The sequence below is a fragment of the Stomoxys calcitrans genome, chromosome 5 (assembly GCF_963082655.1).
Source record: "Stomoxys calcitrans chromosome 5, idStoCalc2.1, whole genome shotgun sequence".
Classification (NCBI taxonomy): Eukaryota; Metazoa; Arthropoda; class Insecta; order Diptera; family Muscidae; genus Stomoxys; species Stomoxys calcitrans.
Genome location: NC_081556.1, coordinates 89430996 through 89454109, shown reverse-complemented (window position 1 = coordinate 89454109; position 23114 = coordinate 89430996). Strand labels below are relative to the sequence as shown.

Below are 23114 nucleotides of genomic sequence, written 5' to 3'. Positions count from 1 at the left end.
AAATTGAAACCACTCTTCCTCAGGAGACTGGGCACTTGTGGTGTGAACGATTCCTCCTTAGATGCTTTACTAGCTGCTGTTGTCGAAATACCTTTGAGTTCCGTTCTTCCCCGCTGACGCACCCCTTGAGACCAATCCCACTCAGGGCTTGTCGGATCCCGTCTCGACGTCTTCCCCTACTGATTTTGATCGCGGCAGGGGAATTTTCAGTCTCCTGCAATCCACCAGACTTTAGAGATGTGATCGATAATTCCTCAGCCAAGTGTTATGCAACAACTTCTGAGTAGTGTCCCGATTCACCAAACACACTACTTCTATAGACCTTCAGTTTCAACTGCTTGAATTCGTAGGATACAACTCCTTTTGACTTGTTGAGATCTGCGAGACAGCTAGAGTTTAGTACGAATGATCTTTCTTAGGGCGCAACGGTACATTTCAATTGAGCGCTGAGCAATTTATTTGTATCGTCCTCGATACCAGCCTGTATCATCACAAATTGGAGAAGGCCCAGGCAATTCCGTAACGATATCGGAGTATACAGAAGGCAGTCCATTGACTACTCCACTCCATTTGTTGCTAGGTATGCAGTCCTGTTCTTCTTCCTTGTCGACAACTACCATCACCAAGCTGTCCTTAGCAACATAAGCAAAGGTTCTTAGACCCTTATTACTATTGTTTTTAGTTTTTGGGCATGTAATGGCCTTCATATGATAGCAGACTTTTGGCTGACAGTGCCGTTTCCGAAGCTAAACGTGTAGCCTTTGGGTAGCCTGTGCAGCAAATCTCTAAATTCAATTGAGGGAGCTGTTTTCGTTATCGGTGAGAGTTTTAGCATCATTCGCATCAACCCTGAGAGGATGCTCCATTGATTATTCCAACCTCTTAAAAATCGCATTGGTTTGTAGAAAAGGTCGATGATCCAGGCAAATTGTAGGCATGCGAAGATAATATAGGTTCGGCCTTGTCCTCAAGTTTGAGCAGCCCCTGAAGACCAGTCGTTTGCCGGCTAGTGGAGCCTGGCGCACTCTCCACCAGTCGAGGCCCGATACCACCACCGCAGCTGTTGGGGCTATGTAGTCCCATCTAAGCATTATCCCGGTCTTCAGATCCGCCGCTCCAATGGAAACAGACGCCGATCATCAACCAGCTAATGGATAACACTATAGTAGGAACAAAATGACAAAATGTTGAACCCACTCCAGGGTTCAAGTAAGCTGATACTAACTTCCTGTTACTGAAAAAAATATCACAATTATTTTATTTTATAAATTCCTTTTTTTATTAAGTTATCGAAATTGTATATAAAGTGGTTCGAAATAGAGATCTACTCCTGGAATTTCGGTAAATTCAAAGAAACTGTGTTCTCCTTTGATGATAACATCCACACTTTGGGGAGTCTGTAAGTAGAAGATAAGAAATACAAAATACAATTTTAAAGTAGATGATAAGCCAAAACAGCTAAAACTATTCTAAAGAGTATGAACAAGTTGAAGAGTGCTAAGTACGGACGGACCGAATATTATATACCCTCCACCATGGATCGAATTTGTCGAGTTCTTTGCGCGGTATCTCTTCTTAGGCAAACAAAGAATAATTGATGGAAATTGTTATGCTATTGGAGCTATACAAAGAATGTTGTAGGCCATAGTAGAAATCATTGGGTAATGTTTCAGTCCTTTCGGATAAGAGTTGCGCCTTGTTGAGGAAATTGTTATGCTATTGGAGCTATACAAAGAATGTTGTAGGCCATAGTAGAAATCATTGGGTAATGTTTCAGTCCTTTCGGATAATAGTTGCGCCTTGTTGAGCCCCTACAAAAGCATAATCGGGAGATCGGTTTATATGGGAGCTGTATCAGGCTAAAGGTCGATTCAGACCATATTGAACAAAATTTCAGGCAAATCGGATAAGAATTGCACCCTCTAAAGGCTTAAGAAGTCAAGATCGCAGATCGGTTTATACGGCAGCTATATCAGGTTATGTACCGATTTGAACCATACTTAGCACAGTTTTTGGAAGCCATAATAAAACACATCATGCTCAATTTCAGCCAAATCGGATGAGAATTGCACCCTCTAGTGGCTCAAGAAGTCAAGATCCAACATCGGTTTATATGGCAGCTATATCAGCGTATGGACCGATTTAAACTATACTGAGCAGAGTTGTTGGAAGTCATAACAGAATACTTCATGCAAAATTTCTGCCAAATCGGATAAGAATTGCGCCCTCTAGTGGCTCAAGAAATCAAGATTCAAGATCGGTTTATGTGGTAGTTATATCAAAACATAGATCGATATAACCCATTTGCAATCCCCAATATTTGTGCTAAATTTCAAGCGGCTAGCTTCACTCCTTCGAAAGTTAGCGTGCTTTCGACAGACGGACGGACGGACATGGCCAGATTGACTTAAAATGTCATGACGATCAAGAAAATATAAGCTTTATGGGGTCGCAGACGAATATTTCGAGGAGTTACAAACGCACTGACGGCCGCCTATGACGCTAAACGCCTGGGTTCGAATTCTGGCGAGACTATCAGAAAAAAATTTTCGGCGGTGGTTCTATCCTCCTAATGCTGGCAATATTTGTGAGGTATTATGCCATCTAAAAACTTCTCTTCAAAGAGGTGTCTCATTGCGGCACGCCGTTCGGCCTCGGCTATAAAAAGGAGGCCCCTTATGATTGAGCTTAAAACTTAAATCGGACTGCACTTATTGATATGTGAAAAATTTGCCCCTGTTCTTTAGTGGAATGTTCATGCGCAAAATTTGCATTTGCACAAACGGAATGACGAAATTAATATACCCCCGTCTTATGGTAGAGGGTCTAAAAAAATTTAAAAAAAAAGGGGTGAAAGAGTAAACGTGTGGCGGAACCAGAAATCCGGAGCGGGTACCATTTTTCCGCTCAGACAAAATTTTTTTCTCTCCGCTAAGGAAATTTTTTTTGCGCTCTGCTCCATAAAATTTAAATTGACTTTTTTATACCAATTTTTGTCTTATACACACCATCATAGAACAAGTGGTACATTAATTTTTTCATTGCGTTTGCAACATCTAGCAATATTCAACTACGATCATATGATTGACGTTTGTATCGGACTATATCTTCATAGGTATATATATATATATACCAATCTCCCGATTTATCGTCTCAACTCATAAAAGGTAAAAATGCAAATTTTGCCCATGATCATTCCACTAAGGAATAGGGACAAACATCTCACATATCAATGAGTGCAGTCCGATTCAAGTTTAAGCTCAATGATAAGGGGCCGCCTTTTTATAGCCGAGTCCGAACGGCATGCCGCAGTGCGACACCTCTTTGGAGAGAAGTTTACATGGCATTGTGCCTTACAAATATTTCCAGCATTAAGAGGGGAAATCCACCGCTGAAAATTTTTTCTGATGGTCTCGCCAAGATTCGAACCCAGGCGTTCAGCGTCATAGTCGGACATGCTAACCTCTGCGGTACGGTGGCCACCTCATAAAAGGTACCTTCTTATATACTCCACCATGGAATGGGGGTATACTAATCTAACTATTCCGATTGTATCACCTCGAAATAGTGATCTGATGTAGACATCGGTTCAGATTTGTATATAGACAACATTTAAACCGATTCATCGATATGATTTCTTTATCCCCTAGATGGCGCAATTCTTACTAGATTTGACTCAAATTTTGCACAATGTCTATTATGCTATCACCTCCATCATTCGTAGCAATTATACTTTAAATTGGTCCATAACTTGATATAGCTCCACTTTAAACCGATCTCTCGAATCTACTTCTTGAGCCTCAATAGTACGTAATGTTTACCCGATTCGGTTAAAATTTTGTACAATGATTTCTACTATGACCTCCAAATATCGCGCCTAGTATGATCAGAATCAGTCGATAACGTGGTATAGCTCCCATAGAAACTGATCTCCCGAATGTACATCTTCAGCTCTTAAAGTGCCCAATTCTTACCCGATTTGGCTGGAATCTTGCACAAAGACTTCTACCATGACAACATTCATGTCATGAAACGGCTCATAACTTGTTATAGCTCCCATTTAAACCGATCTCCCGAATCAACTTCTTGAGCCTCAATAGTGGTAACTTTTACCCGATTCGGTTAAAATTACTTCTATTATGACCTCTAAATATCGCGCCAAGTATGATCTGAATCAATCGATAACCTGGTATAGCTCCCATAGAAACTGATCTCCCGAATGTACTCCTTCAGCTTTTAAAGTGTCCAATTCTTATCCGATTTGGCTGGAATTTTGCACAAAGACTTCTACCATGACAACATTCATGTCATAAAAAGGTTCATAACTTTGTATAGCTCCTATGTAACCAATTTTGCGATTTGACTTCTTGAGCAAATATGGTAAGCAATTCCTATCTATTTATTGCCTATTAAGAAAAATCGAGCAGAAAAATCGTGCAGAGGGTGGACATTTTATATGATTTGGTTGAAATATTGTATAACGGTTTCTTTTATTACCTCCAACGTTCTTGTCAAGTATAGTCTGAATCGATCTTTAACCTCATAAAGCTCCCATATAATCCTACCTCCTCATTTTACTTCCTTAGGCTCTAGTGGGCGCAATTCTTGTCCGAAATTTTGAATTATGATTTCTCCCATGACCTCCAACATTCATGCCAAATATGGTCTGCCTAACCTGATATTGCTCCCAAATAAACCGATCATCCGGTTTATTTAGGAGCAATTTAAAGACAAGTAAGGATGGGCTAAGTCAGGCAAAGCCGATCTTTTGATACCCTGCACCACAGTTGGTGCAGGGTCAGAGCTGCTTAAATAAAAATTTCCACATCCATAGGTGGTACTCACATTTTGTCTATACTCCCTTTCGGGTGAATTTCTCAGTCTTCGTCCTATATTTTGCCAAAAATTCAGTCTTAATAGTTTACTCCTTTCTTCACCCAACTCCACAGCATTTAGCTTCAGTTGAGCAGGTAATCTACAGCTTTCCAAAGAGATCTCATCAATTTGAGGTATACTTCTCAGCAGTTCGGCTATATTGATGGTGGTTAGATCACAACTTTTAAAACGCAACACTCGCAAATCATCTAGGAGATGTAAGGATCTAATCACATTTTGCGGCAACACATTGTCGTCGTTGATGATGCACAGTTCTTCAACGTTCATGCGCATCTCCAAGCAATTGGCCAAAACATTTTTCACATTGGTCTCTAACTTTCGTATATCTCTAGCCCGCCACACGGAAAGTATGACATCGAACAGCTGGCGAGGATTATATTGATTGGTGATATACAAATGCTGTAGCTTTGGCATGGGTTTGACTAGAAAATAGTATAGCTCATAGGTATTGAGGCGTAAATATTTTAAATTTTCCAAATTGGCTTCTTTCAGATCCAATTGTTCGCACTGTTTGCTCATGGGAAACATATTCAGTTCAAGATGCTCCAAATGCAAACTTCGCATTATGCTGTGAAAGTAACTCAATTCCAATTTGTAACAATAGCTGAGATTTAACTCTGTGAGATTGGGCCATAAATCCAAATAGCGGCCGGTCAAATTGCCGTGTGGGCTAAATACCCTTAGATTGGGAAACATGAGGTGGAAGTCTTTTATATCCTCATCTCTGATAAAACATGGGTGGATAGTGAGTCTTACAGTCTTGATTTGGGGATATGTGAACTTCTTCAATAGCTTGTATTTTTGTTCGTCCAAAAAACGCAGCTCAAAACTTTCCGCAAAATCTTTTATGGTCTTGAAGAAAAGTTCCAAATCTTCATCTTTGAGAGATTTTTCCACAAAATTGATGCTATTGTGTTTGTATTTGGTTATCCACAATGATTGCACGATCTGTTGGAGATATCTATTAACTTGTAGCAGAGCAATTTGATCCTGAAGCGACAAGTGTATAATGATCTCCCGTAAACAATCGGCATTTAGTATATCCATGGCGGGGAAGAATTTTCTGAAAAGATAAATTGATTATTAAAATCGAATTTTCAACCTTTTTCCTACCGTTTAACCAGCCAGATCACTTTATAAAACCTAATAATAAACGAATGTACACATCTGCTAATTTAGACAAGACCTCAAAGAAATAAGACCTTAAAGTGGAACCCATACACAGATATTCTATAGTTTTGATTTTCTTTGACGTCCTTAGAAGGTTGAGAAACCGTTGCTTGCATAACTTTAGTCTATCCCAATCAGATGAACACAATGAGTGAGGCTTCTGTTCTAACCAACGACAGCAATGCAATAGACCTCTGCAGGTTTTAATGGAACCACAGTAAATGAATTCTTCATATTCCGCAAATAGCCCTCTAAGGATCCGTAACTCTTGGCACCATTCTTGCAGATGATGGAACCTGGAACTACTAGCTGTAGCGCTTTTCCCTGTATCCTCGAACGTAGCCAGTAGGTCGAGGTACCCAAATGGTATCGATGTTACTTTGATACAAAACAGTGATAAGACTCTGCCTTGAGAAGACGCAGTTCTCAGAAGATCGTTCTTGAGACGACTATGCCTTGGGAAGAGTCTGTCCCGAAAAGTCTGTGTTGAGAAGATTTTACCGAGAGAAAACTCTGTTTTGTGAAGCCTCTGTCTTGGAAAGACTCTGTCTTGAAAAGACTCTGTCTTAGGAAGACTCTATTTAAAAATACTGTATCTTAGGAAGACTCTGCCTTAAGAAGACGCAGCTCTCAGAAGACCTAGTCTTGGGACGACTCTGAATTCTTGGAGGTGATGGAACCTGGAACTACTGGCTGTAGCGCTTTTCCCTGTATCCTCGAACGTAGCCAGCAGGTCAATATACCCAGATTGTATCGATGTTCCTCTGATACAGCATAGTGATAAGTCAATGACCTTGGTTAAGACATGATCACGTAGGGGAAGGAAGTGTGAACGTAAAATTCGCTTGAACTCTCAAAATAAACGTGACCGGATGGTTTACCGCTGGCTATGTTGGAGAGGGCATGGCCGTCTACCATACTATTCTCTCAGATGATTTTTATCAGGAGCGTTTTGCTTGACTTCGTACCGATTGGGTGGCGGAGAGTAGGGTGGTTTTTATCCTGAAAGTGAAACAATGCTCTACCCAAGAATTGCAGTCTCTCATCAATCATTTTGAGGACCCTGTAGAGACTAATTGACACATGTATGAGGGCCGTCTGGACCCTTCACTGGTATGCGGCTATCAGCATACGTAGACTAGGTTTGGGCTAAGGTTTAAGTGGCAGTTTGCCATCAGACTCACTTTAATGTTTTCGTTCATTGTGATACCACAGGAACAGGAGTTGAACCATCTAGTTCGCTTTAAAAAGCCCATCAACTTGCGAATGCTCACATCCGCTAAACCAGACAAGTTCTCAATGAAATTGGGAACCTAAAGTGGAACTCCTTCTGACTGCCAGTGTGGGACACGTACAGCAGATGTTCTACAATCTTTACTTCGTCGACGTTCCCACAGCTTCAGAAAAAGTCGTTGCTTGCAACCTTCAGACTGTCAGCTTGTTTTCTGATCAGACAGTGACCTGTCATGACTGACACAATTACTGAGATGTCTGTTGTAGCCAGCAACAGCAGATCGGTAGTCCTCTTCAAGTCTAAATAGGGCCACATAACATTGGAGTGTTCAAAACCCTCACTTTGGGACCATATGTCATTCGTTGACCTTCGGGCCTGATCCTGAAGACTTAGTCTTGTTGTTGTCAGAGACATACCCACATATTTCAGTTCCCCTGGACCTGGCCCGGCATCCAGAACAAGTAATTTTGAACTATTCAGCCATGTCAGAGATCTGCGACAGTAGGAGGCGGTTTTTGAATTCAGGTATGTAGTGGCTGCCTGGCTGTCTGAGAAGATATTAATGCCAATCGTCAATCGTCGTTATGACATTATATCTTAGCCATACCACAATTTCTTCAGTTGCAAAGATTTTGGCTTGATATATATGCCCACACTAAGGGTTGGTCATGTGACAGTGGTTGGCTTCTGTTTTTCAATGTCATTCTAAGGACTTTTGAGAGGTAGAGGGGGAAAGTCGTCGCCTACTCAGATGGCGACATCATCATAGTGGGTGTTTCTTTCCTTTCTACTATTAAGGATCTAGTTCCGGGGGCGTTGAGGGAGCCGCCTGTTTGGTACTAATCCCAGAAAGACTGAACTGCGACTTTTTAGCAGAAGAAGAAAGGTGGGTGCTTTCTGAGCAAACCAAATACTTGTGCGTGATTCTTGACAAGTAATTAAGCTTGAGAAGGAACGTCGAGAGAAAATGATCAAAAGGGGATTGAATACGCTCTACTCCTGTCGCAACTCGATAGGAAGGAGTAGGGGGCTTAAACCGGAGAAGGTACACAATGGTCGTTCGGTCGATCCTTAACTATGGATGTCTGGCATAGCATCGGGTATTGGACAACTGTCCTATCTGCTGGATGATCGAGAAGGTACAGGTACCGAAGCGGTTCTGATCTTTAAATGAGAGGGGAGAGGCGCTGAATGACATTCTCGACCTAATGTTGAGTGTATGACAAAGAAGTTCGCCCAAAGACCGAAGGAGTTAGTACCTGTTCTACGAGGGGATGTTCGCGGTGCAACTGATTATATGCCAAGGGAGTCCTTCCTTGTTGACAGGTTGGACTTCGTTTTCCAAAAAAGGGAGCTCTGGGCTAAGGTACACCACCCTTGCCGGGACCTTCTGTTTACACGAATGGGTTGAAATTGAATGGGGCACCGGAGCCGGAGTATCCATTGAGTCCCTAGAACCGTCCATTTTCATCCGATTTGTCTAAAATTTGGAATGAATACTAGAGTTGCCGCTTTCAACATCCACGCTAAGTATAATCCCAATCGGTCCATAAACAAATATAGCCCCCATATGGAACAAAGACATGTGTTATGATTTCCAACATCTACACCAAGTATGACCGAATCGGTCTATAAAACGGTCTATAAACCCCATATAAATAGATCCGCGGATTTGACTTCTTGAGCCTTTAGATGCCTAAATTTGGCCCAAAAACTATCTTACGATAGTTGCACTACATTTACACTACATTCTTCCAGAAACATTGTTCATTGCTATTTATATTCCAAAGTAGTGGAGACGATACATCTTCTTAAAGTCTCTGTTTACCCATATCTGTCTAGATCGGCAGATCGAAACCTGCCGTAATACGTCTTGATTGATGTTTCCAGCAGCTTATGATTAATGTCGGTTTTACTTTATTGAAAGAATCCTCAATGTCAAAAAATGCTGCCTTCTTGATGGAGGCCACCATAGCGCAGAGGTTAGCATGTCCACATATTGCGCTGAACGCCTGTGTTCTAATCCTGGCGAGACCTTCAGAAAAAATTTTCAACGGTGGTTTTCCCCTCCTAATGCAGGCGACATTTGTGAGGTACTATGGTATGTAAAAACTTCTCTTCAAAAGAAGTGTCGCACTGCGGCACGCCGTTCGGACTCGGCTATAAAAAGGAGGTCCTTTATCATTGAGCTTAAACTTGAATCGGACTGCACTCATTGATAGTGAGAAGTTTACCCCTTAGTGGAATGTTCATGGGCAAACTTTGCATTTGTATATTCGTTGATAGCGAAAGAACCTTCTTTGGAGCCGAAGTCATGTTTATGTGGAAGTGCTGTTTCTGTGGAAGTGCTGTTTCTATGGACTTTCCTGCGCCATAGTCATGCTGTTGTCCAGAGTGTATCCAAAAGCCGTTCTGATGTTTCTTCATTAGACAGTCTCTTGTAGACCCATAGTCAAGGCGTATTTAACAATTCGCATCGGCGAATTGCTACAACAAAGCATATTTTTTGGGAACTTGATATGTTAAAATTTGTAGACAGGGCGAAGAAAAATCAATTCCCCCTGATATATAAAAATTTCGGCAAATTTGCTTCGACCAATCAGAGTAAGAAGAGAGAAGTTTATTAATCAAAAAAAAATTTTTCAAAATTCCAATTAGTTTCAGAGGCTGTGTGGAGTTCATTGCTGTCACGAGAAGCTTAGCAGCGAGCTACCGGGCGCGTCCACAGGTTGCGTATAGTGGAATGCTCCATACGAAGTAACTGTAATTGCAGTCACGGACAATCAGCGGTATCGAGTGGAGAGTCTCAGTGAGAGGCCGGGTGGCACCGGCTTTTGCTTCAATACTGAGTGCCTATGATGCTCGATATGTTACTTGGTATGTTCAGGGGTTCTCTTCTAGATTTGATGGAGCTGCGGCTCTCCCTACTAAAAATCCTGAAAAGCCATTACAATAACAAGACTTTGACCTTGCGCTGGTCACATGACGGACTTAAGCTTCATTTTATGGATATAAGGAGGAGCCATAGACGGTTGAGCATCTATTGTGGGACTGCCTTGAAATTGTGAGAATAGGTGCAGGACTATGGCTACACAAAAATCTATTTTTCTGTCTAAATTATCTTCATGCAATAGTCCTTTTGTCATTTTAGACTACTATAGCTTCAAATTGCATATTTGAGGGAGCTTCTCCAGACCGCCGAGGATTCATTTTAATGTCTGGCATTGTACTGACGTAAGTTTTATCAGTGTTCTTCTGCGCTTTTTGAATCTTTCGGGGGGCGACAGAATAGACCAAAGTTCCCTGAATGAAACTCATAGTTAATCAGATTGCTAGACGCGTGCCATTATATACCCTAAGTTCAACAGCAGCAAACATAATTTTTAAAATATTTATTTTGAAGTTTATATTTTTGTACGGCGAATTCAAAAATGAGTTGACATATCAAATTCTCTCAGCTGGGTTGATGCGGCCACCTGATAAATACGCCTTGAGCGCATCTGCACAGCTGATGGAACTGGATATGTCAGTTCATATTTGAATTCGCCTTATAAATATATAAACTTCAAGATGAATATTTTACAAATTTATTTTTGTGTTTGCTGATGTTATGGTTCTTAAACTTACGCGTCCAACAACATCAATCGCTATCAGCTTCGCTCAGGGAACTAAATTCATTTTGTCACCCCCGAAAAATATTCAAAAAGCGCTGAAGAACACAGACAAAATTTACGGCTGTATAATGCCAGACATTAGAATGAAGAAGAAGACATGACAAAAATGAGGGCCAGGCGGGTTGGAGAACTACATTCTCTTGGTAACTATTTCAAGATGTACCAGAGCTGTGTTGCTCTTGTTTGTTTCGCCTTATTGAAGTATCTTCTGCAATCCCTTCAGTTCTGTGGACCACTATGGCTGTCGTTATTTGACCCATGCAGAATTTAGCTAGTTGTTCGTGATCCTCCCGAACTCCTTAGTTTTTCACCTCTTTTCAGCTCTATTGAAATTTTGTTCGTAATATTCTATTATCACTTTCAACACTGTGGCGAGTTTGATCTGAACCAGTCTATAACATGATATAGCTGACATTTAAACCGATCTGTCGAATTAACTAGTGAACTGCTAGAACGGACGGATCCCTTCACAACCTGATATATCCCCCATATAAACCGTTCTTTCGATTTAACTTATATGAATCTTTTCGTCAAGTATACTTATATTGGGTTGCCCAAAAAGTAATTGCGGATTTTTCATATAGTCGGCGTTGACAAATTTTTTCACAGCTTGTGACTCTGTAATTGCATTCTTTCTTCTGTCAGTTATCAGCTGTTACTTTTAGCTTGCTTTAGAAAAAAAGTGTAAAAAAGGTATATTTGATTAAAGTTCATTCTAAGTTTTGTTAAAAATGCATTTACTTTCTTTTAAAAAATCCACAATTACTTTTTGGGCAACCCAATATTTGCCTTTTGAATAAGCCCCAAAGAACTTAATGTGTTACAAGGCGGAAAGCGTATAAGATACGGCCGGCCGAATATTAACTATTGTTTATATTAGGAATTTTAATATGTCACTGATGGATAGCTATGACATAGTTGGACAAATTATACGATTTTGATTTATGATAGTTGCTTTAAAGTATTACTCGTAATCACCTGTTCCTCAACGGAATGTTCATGAGCAAAATTTGCAATTTAACAAGTACTTATTGATATGATTATGAATTTGCTTACATTTCGCGAGCTTTTTCATGGGGATTCACTTACCTGGTCATTTTCACAACTATGTCGAAAAACAAATGCGTTGATTATCGTTAAACTAACAAAGTTTATCTCAACAACTTGTCTTGTGTTGTGTTCGCACTTTCAAATCAGTAACTAGAATCCAGTTCTATTATGTTCTACCTCGCACTGCCATCGGCAGTAGTTTGCTAAATCAAACAACAAATTTACTAGTTTTTAAAGCAAACTATTATTACTGGTATTAATATGTTGGGAATTAATTTAGATATGCTTCTGACTAAGCTATGGCCGAAACTAATGAAGCAAACCTATTTCATACTTCACCATTATATTTGAAACATGAATTAAGCTTTTATTTTGTCTGAAGTCAATTGCAGTTGAAAGAACATTTCGAAGCTTTTAGAATTGATTCTATTATGCTGCTTGCGTTTGTTTTTTTTTTTCTGTTTCTTCTTTTTGGGACTAGTTCATGCTTTGGCAATACGATACTCAGGCAAAAAAACGTAAAACAACAAATTTCAATGTCATTTGGTACATGATGTAATCTTTGATCTTATATATATATTTAATTAACATTGTTGAGACTTGTAACATTGACCAAGGTCCAATTAAACACTAATTCGTGAGTATATCATAATCGTAAATTGTCGTTACAAAAGTCATGTTACTATCAGCAGTTTGAAATAGACGTTTGTCAAAAATTATAAGCTACCTATACTAATTTTTATTATTTACTAGCTGGACCAGGCCCGCTCCGCTGCGCCTTCTTTTACTTTATATGAAACAAAATTGTCCTTTGAATATTTATTTGCAACAATTAAAGAGCTTTTAGTGAAATACCATGCTACGAAAATATATTATGCAAATCGCTTAGCATAACATAGTATAAATGCCTTTATCTAAATCCTATATGATCTGCCATTTAAGTTTGGATGTTGGATATACTCCATTCTTCAAAGACTTTGTTTCAGCCAAATATTCTCATGGAGTGTCATTGGGAGTGTTTTTGGGGATGAGCTGGTGCCCAGACACATGACCCTGAAAAAAATATCAGCATCGTGCTCTTCTTTTAAATACCATTTATTAAAACCCCATATTGCCATTGTCTTAAGGAGAGTTTATAGGATGAGGCGTCTCCCAAACACTTGGCCCCAAAGTTGGTAATCAAATCCGTTTTCTAATCTGAATTACCTTTCATTTAAGTGGTGCTTTGAGGAAGGTGCGGTGCCTTAAATACATGGTCCCACATTTAGATATCAGATTCGTATTCTACTCCCAAATACCTTTATTTGAGCCCCATATTGTGATGGTCAGTAAATAATTGCTGAATGTGGGGTATTTTGGAAAAGCGGTAGACCCCCAAAAAATTGGTCCTGAAAGTGAGTATCAATTTCGTGCTTTATTAGCCAATACCTTTCATTTGCGCCCCACATTGATATGGTCGGTAAATATGCCCGATTTAGGGGTGTTTTGGTTGTGGGTGGTCCCCCATATATTTATATATCATTTATTTGAACCCCATATTGGCCAAATTGGATATCAAATTCATTTTCTAATCTCAAATGCCTTTCATTTAAACCCCTTATGTAAAAGTCAGCAAATATCTCCGGTTTGGGGTATGGACCCTAAAAACTATCAATATCGAGATCCACTTCGTTTAAGACCCAAATTGTCATGGTGAACAAATACGTCCTATTTGGGGGTTGTTATGGTGGTGGGACGTCCCCTAGACATTTGGTCCCGACTGTTGATATCAGATACGTGGTACACTCCCAAATACCTTTCAACACATATTTCCATAGACGGCAATCATGACCGATATCGGGGGTGTTTTGGTGGATGGGGCGGCCACTCAGTGACTTGGCCTTAAAAATATATATCGGATTTGTGTTCCACTTTGAAAACAATCTTATTTGAGCCTCATATTGCAACAGCCAGAAAATACTTACTATTTGGGTGGTGTTGTGGGGGTAGCGTGGACCCATAGACACTTTTCCCGAATATTGATATCAAAGTCGTGCTTTACTCCCAAAGACCTTTCATTTGAGCCACACATTGTTATGGCCGTAAATTTTTCCCCTTTGGGGGATGTTTTTGGTGAGAGGCGGTCGCCCAAACACTTGGGCCCATATTTGAATATCAGATTCGTATTCTACATTCAAATACCTTTCATTTAAGCCCCATATTGCCATGTTCAGTAAATAAGTACTCTTTGGGGGAAGGGGTGGACCCCTAGAAACTTAGTCCCACATTTGGATATCAAATTCGTATTCTACTCGCAAATACCTTTCATTTGAATCCCATATTGCTATGGTAGGTAAATATGTCCGATTAAGGGGTGTTTTGGGGGTTGGGCTAGTCCCCCAAACACTTGGTCCGACAATTGGATATCAGATACGTTTTCTACTCTTATGGGACTTATTTGAGTCCCATATAGTCGTGATGAGTCTATATATATATATATAATTTTCAGAAACGCCAGATCTCAGAAATGGATGGTACGATTTAGGTGAAATTTTGTGTTCTCTCTTATAGTAACCTAAAAACAAATATTTGGTACCCAAATTTCGGATGGGGTACCTAGTGGGGCCGCCCTACCCTAAAAGCCACCAAAGCTACCAGGTTACTATAAGAGAGAACACAAAATTTCACCTAAATCGCATCATCCATCTCTGAGAAATGGCGTTTCTGAAAATTAGGGTAAGGGGGAGGGTCCGGCCCCCTTTAAGATATCAAAAAACTTAGTACCCTTTTTTCACCACGGGCTCATTATGTAGCATCTGTGAAAATTTCAAGAAAATCGGTTCAGCCGTTTTTGAGGAACACACAAACAAACACAAATAGATTTTTATATATAAAGAAGATTAACATTATTCCAAAATTCTTAAATCCTTTGGTACGCGACTATCTGCAATTTTATTTAATGAAAATTTAAAAACGATCCGCTCCGTTACGTCCTCTTTTTAAAAAACACCGATTTTTTTGTGTATGTTTAATCTACCCTTAAACATAAAAGTGGTAGTCAACAATTTACAAGGACCCATATGCCCTTGCCAGATGGTCCGTTTGCAATAACGATATCGTTTAACGATACTGACACTTAGGTTTGACCTACGCATAAAGGCCTAAACAGAATGAGCATTAAGCTTAAGTTTAAGTTTGAGCGTTGCATTGAAACGCGCTCATTTTGTTTTGGCCTTAAGGGAACCGGCTAAAAGTACGCTGTTCAGGTTGTTGCAACTGTATCAGTTTCGGGGATTGCCGCCGGACATACCGGTATACTGGACTGGGTATAAGTAGACCTGAATACTGACTATCTAAAGAGAGCGATCATTGTAAACAGTAGGTTACAGATGGATAGTAGAATCGGATGTGGTATCCATTGCGCACAACTACACTCCCTTGACTATGAGGGACGATTACACCACCTTCCAGGCGGAAATCTTTACGATTGCCGAGGTTGCGGAGCTCGTGCTATGTAGGAGCATTAATTTGTGGAATATCTGCATATTTAGGCACTAATGTATGCGAGCATTGAATCCTTAACGCAGGAATCATAAGCAGACTTGCTTGCGCCTCTCTCCCCCACATACGGTATCCAATTACGATATAAAGAAATGTGGAACTGAATAGCAGGTTGGACGACACTCCAAACGAAGCAAAGATGCCCTAATATAGTAGGACAGAACTCAATAAGCTATAACATGGCAGAACACACATGGTGGACATCACATGCTTTGAATGACTCATTTTTGTGGCAAACGAGTCGTTTTGCCTTTTCTCATGAATCGCATTTGTCGAATTCTTTGCGCGGTATCTCTCTTAAGGCAAACAAAGAATAATGGATAAGAATTTTTATGCTATTGGAGATATACCAAGTTATAGTCCGATTCGGACCATAAGTGAATTGAATGTTGAAGACTATAGTATATGTCATTGGGTAATATTTCGATCAAGCTACAGATCGATTAAGACCATATTGGACATGCATGTTGAAGGTCATGGCAGAAGCCGTTGTAATTTCAGCAAAATCGGATAAGAATTGCGGCCTCCAGAGGCTTATGGCAGCTATATCAGGTTATGTACCGATTTGAACCATACTTCGCAAAATTTTTGAAAGTCATCACACAACACTTCATGCAAGATTTTAGCCAAATCGGATAAGAACTGCGCCCTCTAGTGGATCAAGAAGTCAAGATCCAAAATCAGTTTATATGGCAGCTATATCAGGTTATAGACCGATTTGAACCACATTTAGTGAAGTTGATGGAAATCTTAAAAAAAAACGCTTCATGCAAAATAACAGCCAAACCAGATAAGAATTGCGCCCTCTAATGGCATAAGAAGTCATGATCCAAGATCAGTTTATATGGGAGCTATATCAGATTATGAACCGATTTGAACCATATTTGCACAGTTGTTGGAAGTAATTCCAAAACACCATGTGCAAATATTGAGCCAAATCAGATAAGAATTGCGCCCTCTGGATGCTCAAGAAGTCAAGACCCAAGATCGGTTTATATGGCAGCTATAACAAAACATAAACCGATTTGGCCCATTTACAATCCCAGCCTACACTATTAAGGTATATTTGTGCAAAATTTCAAGCGTCTAGCTTTACTCCTTCGAAAGTTAGCGTGCTTTCGATAGACGGACGGATGGACAGACGCACTGACACGGCTAGATCGACTTAAAATATCATGACGACCAAGAATATATATAGACTTTATGGGGTCTTAAACGCAGATTTCTAGGTATTACAAACGGAATGACGAAATTAGTATACCCCCCATCCTATGGTGGGGGGTATAAAAAAGTCGTGTTCAGAGTATTACTAAAGGAAAACGAGTCGTTTGCTTAAAACAGCTTCGGTCTGACCATAGTATAAGAAAGTTGCGATTGAGGAATCACAATGGGTCATACCCCGAACCTTACCTAATCTAATCTCTGCAATAAAGAAGCAAAAGAGAAATCCAAAACCGATAAAAGTTGTAGCTGCTAACAAACAAGTCAATAGACCGAAGTCAGCCCGAGGACCAAAAAACTTTTTTGCATTCTCTTCTTCAGTAGACGGCATGATTTTTAGCTTGGGCTATTTCGGAGATATAAAGGGTGATTTTTTAGCTATAATCTTTTTGGCAACACTGGTTTAAACAGCTATTGCGCGTTTCGTGTTTTGCTCACTGTCATACATCTTCCGTTTGGTCCATAATTTGACCACGAATCGTCTTACAAACGAACCACGATTGCAAATCATAGAATTTTATTATCTAAATGCGTGCTCTATTAAGAAAATTCATCGCGCGCTTCTTCTATTTTACGACGAAGCTCATTTTTGGCTTAATGGGTACGCAAATAAGCAGAATTGTCGATTTTGGAGTGAAGATCAGCCAGAAGCATTGCAAGAGCTTCCAATGCATCCAGAAAAAATTAGTGTCTGGTGCGGTTTATGCGCTGGCGGTATCATTGAACCGTACTTCTTTAAAGATGATGCTAATCGTAATGTAACTGGGAATGGTGAGCACTATCGTGAGATGATATCCAACTTCTTTTTAAACAAAATGCAAAAGCTTGACTTACATGATATGCGGTTTCAACTAGACGGTGCCACATTCCACACAGCACGCGTAACAATAGACTTATTGAGAGGCGAGTTCGGTGAACATTTTATTTCACATTCGGGACCGGTCAATTAGCCTCCTAGATAGTGCGATTTTACGCCTTAAGACTATTTTTTTGTAGGGCTATGTTAAAGCTCATGTTTATACAAATGTTGGAAAGAGTGAACACAGTGAACATTTGCATGAAATAATCTTTAAACATTAAATTATATGGAACGTACTATCGCTTTTTTTTTGAAAAACTTTCCTATATCTCTTAAAAAATTACCCTTTTTAAGGAAGAAAGTGGCGCAAGGCACGCCACAGGGGGACATTTTATCGCCATCCCTATGGATGGACCACCATAAAATATCTATTATGGATGATGACTGAGGAGGGATTTGAACTCGTCTACTAGGCAGACGATAAGGATCCGTATCAGCTATGCAGAAGGGCCGAAAGAGTCTTGCATTTGGCATACCACTGGGCTAGACCTATGAGTCTCAATGTGAATCCGGAGAAGACTAAAATCTGCCTGTTCACGAGGAAGAAAAAGGTGGCCCAATTCGACACACCCCGTTGCCTCAATATAACGATTTCGATATCAGGACAGGAAACTGAATTGGAAGTGTCACATTCAGAAACCTCACAGTAGGGTCGAAATGCGGCCTGAATCCAGGCTCTACAAGAGCGTGATTAGACCGATACTTACTTACGTCTCAGTAATTTGGTGGACTGCGATGGAGAATAAGTGCAACGTTAGAACCTTGGCACAGACAGAGCGATGAGGACCACGGGACCTGGACCAGGGAAGTAGCGGAGTAAGGGGGAATGAGAGAGCAGACGATTTGGCAGTGAAGGCCCCAGGACTGCTGTCAATAAACTTGGTTAACCCGAAGCCTTTCGAGTTGATGTTGGAGCATTTCCTTTCTAATTGCCACGCTTTCGCAGCTAGCACTTAAGTGGGGACACTATACCAGACATGAACCAACTTAGGGGCGTGGTATGGAATACAATTAAGGATTTTGTAAGTAGCACGGAATTCCTTACTTAGATTTTTTTTTGAGGATATTTTTTGTATTTGGAGCGCACAACAAGCCGATTACTTGCTTAGGTCTAAGTCCACAGTGGCATGGAGCGGGTTAATATCCGCACTCTCTTTTCAATCTAACTTAACCTAAGTTGTAATAAAACAAACTCGTAAAATTCTTTTGTTAATTTTTAAAGCTTTTCCCTCGCTTCATTGATTGGTTAAGAGGATTGACGCCAAGCGAATTTGATTTACAAACATAATTTTTATTATCCTTCATTATTAATCAAGCTCCTTGGAACTGTGTGCAAACCTCGAGCATACTCGTAAGCGTATGGCATAAATAAACAATGAACCCATTCAATTAATTTCAATGAAATCTTTGTTGCCAGCCAACGATGGTAATATAAATTTTAAAAACTTTGCCTTGCCATTTGTTTACACCTTAATCAATAACGCGTGACTCAAAGTTCAGAAGTGTAAAATATTTATCCTAATTATACCCTACACCACTACTGTGGTACAGTGTATTATAACTTGGTGAATTTGTTTGCAACACCCAAAAAGAAGAGAGATAGACCCATTGATAAGCATAGCGATCGACTTAGAATCATTGCTGATTCGATTTAGCTATGTCCGTCTGTCTGTCCGTCCGTCTGTCCATGTTAATTCGTGTACAAAGTACAGGTCACAATTTTCATCCAATCGTCTTCAAATTTAGCACATGCATTTTCTTGGGCCTAAAGACGAAGCCTATTGAAATTGGGAAAAATCGATTCAGGTTTAGATATAGCTCCCATATATATATATATATTCGTCCGATTTGGACTAAAATTGTAATTATATCGTCTTTTGTAAAGCGATTCTCACTAAATTTTGCACGAGGGATTCTCTTATAAGTCTCGACATCATTGGTGAATTTCATAGCAATCTGTTCAGATTTAGATATAGCTCCCATATATATGTTCGTCTGATTTGGACTAGTATTGCAATAATTAGGTCATTTGTTAACCAATTCACACTAAAATTGGCACAAAGATTCCCTTATGACTACCGGTGTTGCTATTGAATTTAATAGAAATCTGTTCAGATTTAAACACAGCTTCCATATATAATTTCGTCCGATTATGAATAATACTCAATTATTTAGTAATTTGTTTAACCTATCTTTACAAAACTTGGCACGAGGGTTTCTCTTATAACTCTTTTGATGACTGATGAATTTCATAGAAATTTGTTCAGTTTTAGATATACATAGCTTTCATATATCCACCTCTTGATTTTTACTTTAAGGCCTTTGCTAAGCCATTTATCAATCGATCTTCTCGAAAATTTGCACAACCATTTACTCTATGGCTCGTACAATATGTACGGATTTTCACCGGATTTAAGCATATTCCAATGTGGTGTAGGGTATCACAAGGTCGGCTTAGCCCCATTTTAGCCCGTCCTTACCTGTTTTAACTGTAAGAATTGTCCTGCTGGAACAAGGGATTTTTTCTTGGAAACGTGATAATTTTATTTTTTAAATGTCAACCAACTCCTTTGCCATACTTGGGAGGATTAGAGCTCGAATATAATTTCCTTTAGAAAGGGTTCAATTTAATTCGATTCATGAATAATTCCTAAACAAACTGAGCATATTTTTGCCATGTACACCATACAGGAAAATTTGTTTGTTAGTAAAGTAAAGAAAATCAAAGGAAACAACTGAAAATCTGCTTAAAAAAAGAGCAGCAGATACTGTTCGGCAAAATAAGTAAAAATGGCATGAAGAGGCCGGCCAAAATGTTGTATACCCAACAACACGCAAATCTTCGTGTTCGTTTCAAATCAGGCAGTTGATTTATATGACTGATCGGTTTATATGACTGACATAGACCAATGTGAACCATAGTCGACATGCAAAAATGATGACAAAGTCCAGGCCAATCTTGGTCCCTTCTTCATCGTACTGGTGGACACATATCTCCCTCAGTGTATCCTATTACCTGGTAGCTATCTATAGACCCGTTAATAATAGTGAGCTGACAATAGAGTGAAACCCACATGTCTTTTTAGTCCTCGAACTATAGGTTAGGTTGAAAACAGGGTGCGGATATTAAGCCACCTGGCATTGGGCCATACATTCACCTAAGCCAGTTATCTAATACTTAAAAATAACCTTGAAAACCAAACATGCAAGTTATGAATTCCGTGCTACCAATAAAATCCCTACTTGTTCTCCATTTCATGCCCAAAAGTCGATTCAAGTCCGGTATTGGGTCCCGATTTTAGTGCCGGCCGATGTTAGCCGAAAAAGCCATGCATGACATATGAACTGCTTCAATATCTCATAATCTTCCCCACATGCCCTACATGTGGTATCACTTGCCGCACCTGTTCTACATAACTGCGCCCGTAGTCCTAGGTGTCCTGTTATGATATTGAAGGTCATATTGATCTCCTTCTTACTTTTCTATAGGTAATATCCTCGTCTTCCCACGATACGGACCTTTCCATAGCATTTTCATCATCCTATCGACCGTTTCTCGGTTCAACAGCGATACCTACGTATTTGTCGTCCATGCCCTTAACTCGGACCGCGTCGCCCCGAAAGCTTTCGGATTAACCAAGTTAATTGATGGCAGTCCTCAGGCCTTAACTGCCAAATCATCTGATCTTTCATACCCTCTCACTCCGCTATGGCCGGGCACCCATATAATGCGGACCGCGCCATTCTCAGAGAAGACATTAAACTCCTTCTTACACTCCAAGACTATTCGTTACCTTACCGTTCTGGTTGTTACAGCCCTGGTGAGCAATTTGTTGTTCATAAACATATTTACATTCGATATCCTCGTTTTAACACCCATTTCACATATTTTGTGATAGCCCAGATATCTGCCTGCAGGACCGTATTATGGTCAGGCAATCGGAAACAGAGCTCAGTATCTAGGTACTCAATGTAGACCCCCAGGCTCACTCTGTCCTTTAGCTTTGATCCATCTGAGTAGCACGCAACAGATGGCAATACCAGAGTTATCCGATCTAAAACACCTTCCATTCCTTCCAAGTTTCTTTATGTCGCCTCTATTATGCCTCGATAGTATGACTTGCTCCTACGAGGACTGTTATATAAGTTTCTGGCCTAGGCAACACTAAGTATTGCCTGGTGCAATCTGACTTTATCATTGGAAAGTTTGACATTGCCCTACGAGGGCCGTTATATAAGTTTCTAGCCTAGGAAAGTTTTTGGAAAGTTTGGCATTCTCTAGCATTATCGTACTCTGAAAGTTTTGACATACGACCATCATATTTGTTGTTTACAGTGGCTTAAAAAAATTAATTTCACAAAAAAACGGAATTATCTCGTGAACATTTACGTGCAACCATTTTCACAGCTTTCGATGTGGATTATCACGCCAAGAGCGCATTGATGATCATAAATCTTTGTATGGCGATGAAGCACCATCCTATGGCACTGTGAAAAACAAGATTATTGAATTCAGTCGTGGCCTACGCTCGCTCAAAGTTGAATTCCGTGAAAGTCGTCCAAAAACGGGCGTTGTACCAGAGAACATTGATGCCGTGCGTGAACTTATTGTGCAAGATAGTCATGTGACATACCATGAGATAGAAGATTCCTTGGACATTTCTTCCACCAATAAGCATTAGTTCATTGCATGAACACCTTGCCGTAAAAAACGGTTGGTGCTCATTGGATTCCGCACAATTTGACAATCGCTCAAAAAACGGCTCATGTCGATTAGTGCGAAGAAATGTTGAAAAAAAAAAACAAGTAAAAGCGTGCTAAGTTAGGCCGGGCCGAATCTTGGGAAGATTGGTTCATATGGGAGCTATATCAGGTTATATTCCGATTTGAACCGTACTTGGCACAGTTGTTGGAAGTCATAACGGAACACTATGTTCAAATAGGACAAAAATTGCGGCTTCCAGGGGCTCAAGAAATTAAATCGGGAGAACGGTTTATATGGGAGCTATATTAGGTTATAGACCGTTCTTGGCACAGTTGTTGAGAGTCATAACAGAACACTATGTGCAAAATTCCAGCCAAATCAGATGAAAGTTGGTGCTTTCAGGGGCTCAAGAAGTCAATCGGGAGATCTGTTTATGTGGGAGCTATACCAGGTTCTTGACCGATTTGGACGGTGGTTAGCACAGTTGTTGGAAGTCATAACAGAACACTATGTTCAAAAGTTGAAACAAATCGGACGAAGAATAAACTTCCAGGGACTCAAGAAGTAAAATTGGGAGATCAGTTTATATGGGAGCTATATCCAAATCTGGACCAATATGGCCCATTTGCAATCCCCAAGGACCTACATCAATACTCAGTATCTGTGCAAAATTTCAAGCGGTTAGCTTTACTCGTTCGACCGCTATCGTGATTTGGACAGACGGACGGACGGAAATGGCTAGATCGACTGAGGATGTTGAGACGA

At 40.0% G+C, this 23114-nt stretch overlaps 1 protein-coding gene across 8 annotated transcripts in view; it reads right to left on the bottom strand.

The window, feature by feature from the left end:
* Positions 1–1252: 1252 nt before the first annotated feature.
* LOC106088019 (uncharacterized) overlaps positions 1253–23114 on the bottom strand; it is a 213908-nt gene continuing 192046 nt past the window's right edge. For 7 of the 8 annotated variants that reach the window (XM_013253301.2, XM_059368495.1, XM_013253300.2 and 4 more), the window contains exons 2-3: positions 4846–5959; positions 1253–1397 (exon numbers count right to left, since the gene is read on the bottom strand). In XM_013253301.2, the coding sequence (XP_013108755.2) occupies positions 1287–1397; positions 4846–5943 (1209 nt within the window). In that variant the 5' untranslated portion in view covers positions 5944–5959 and the 3' untranslated portion in view covers positions 1253–1286. Of the gene's footprint in view, positions 1398–4845; positions 5960–12063; positions 12247–23114 lie in introns of those variants that run through there. The other variant, XM_013253298.2, reaches the window with a different exon arrangement.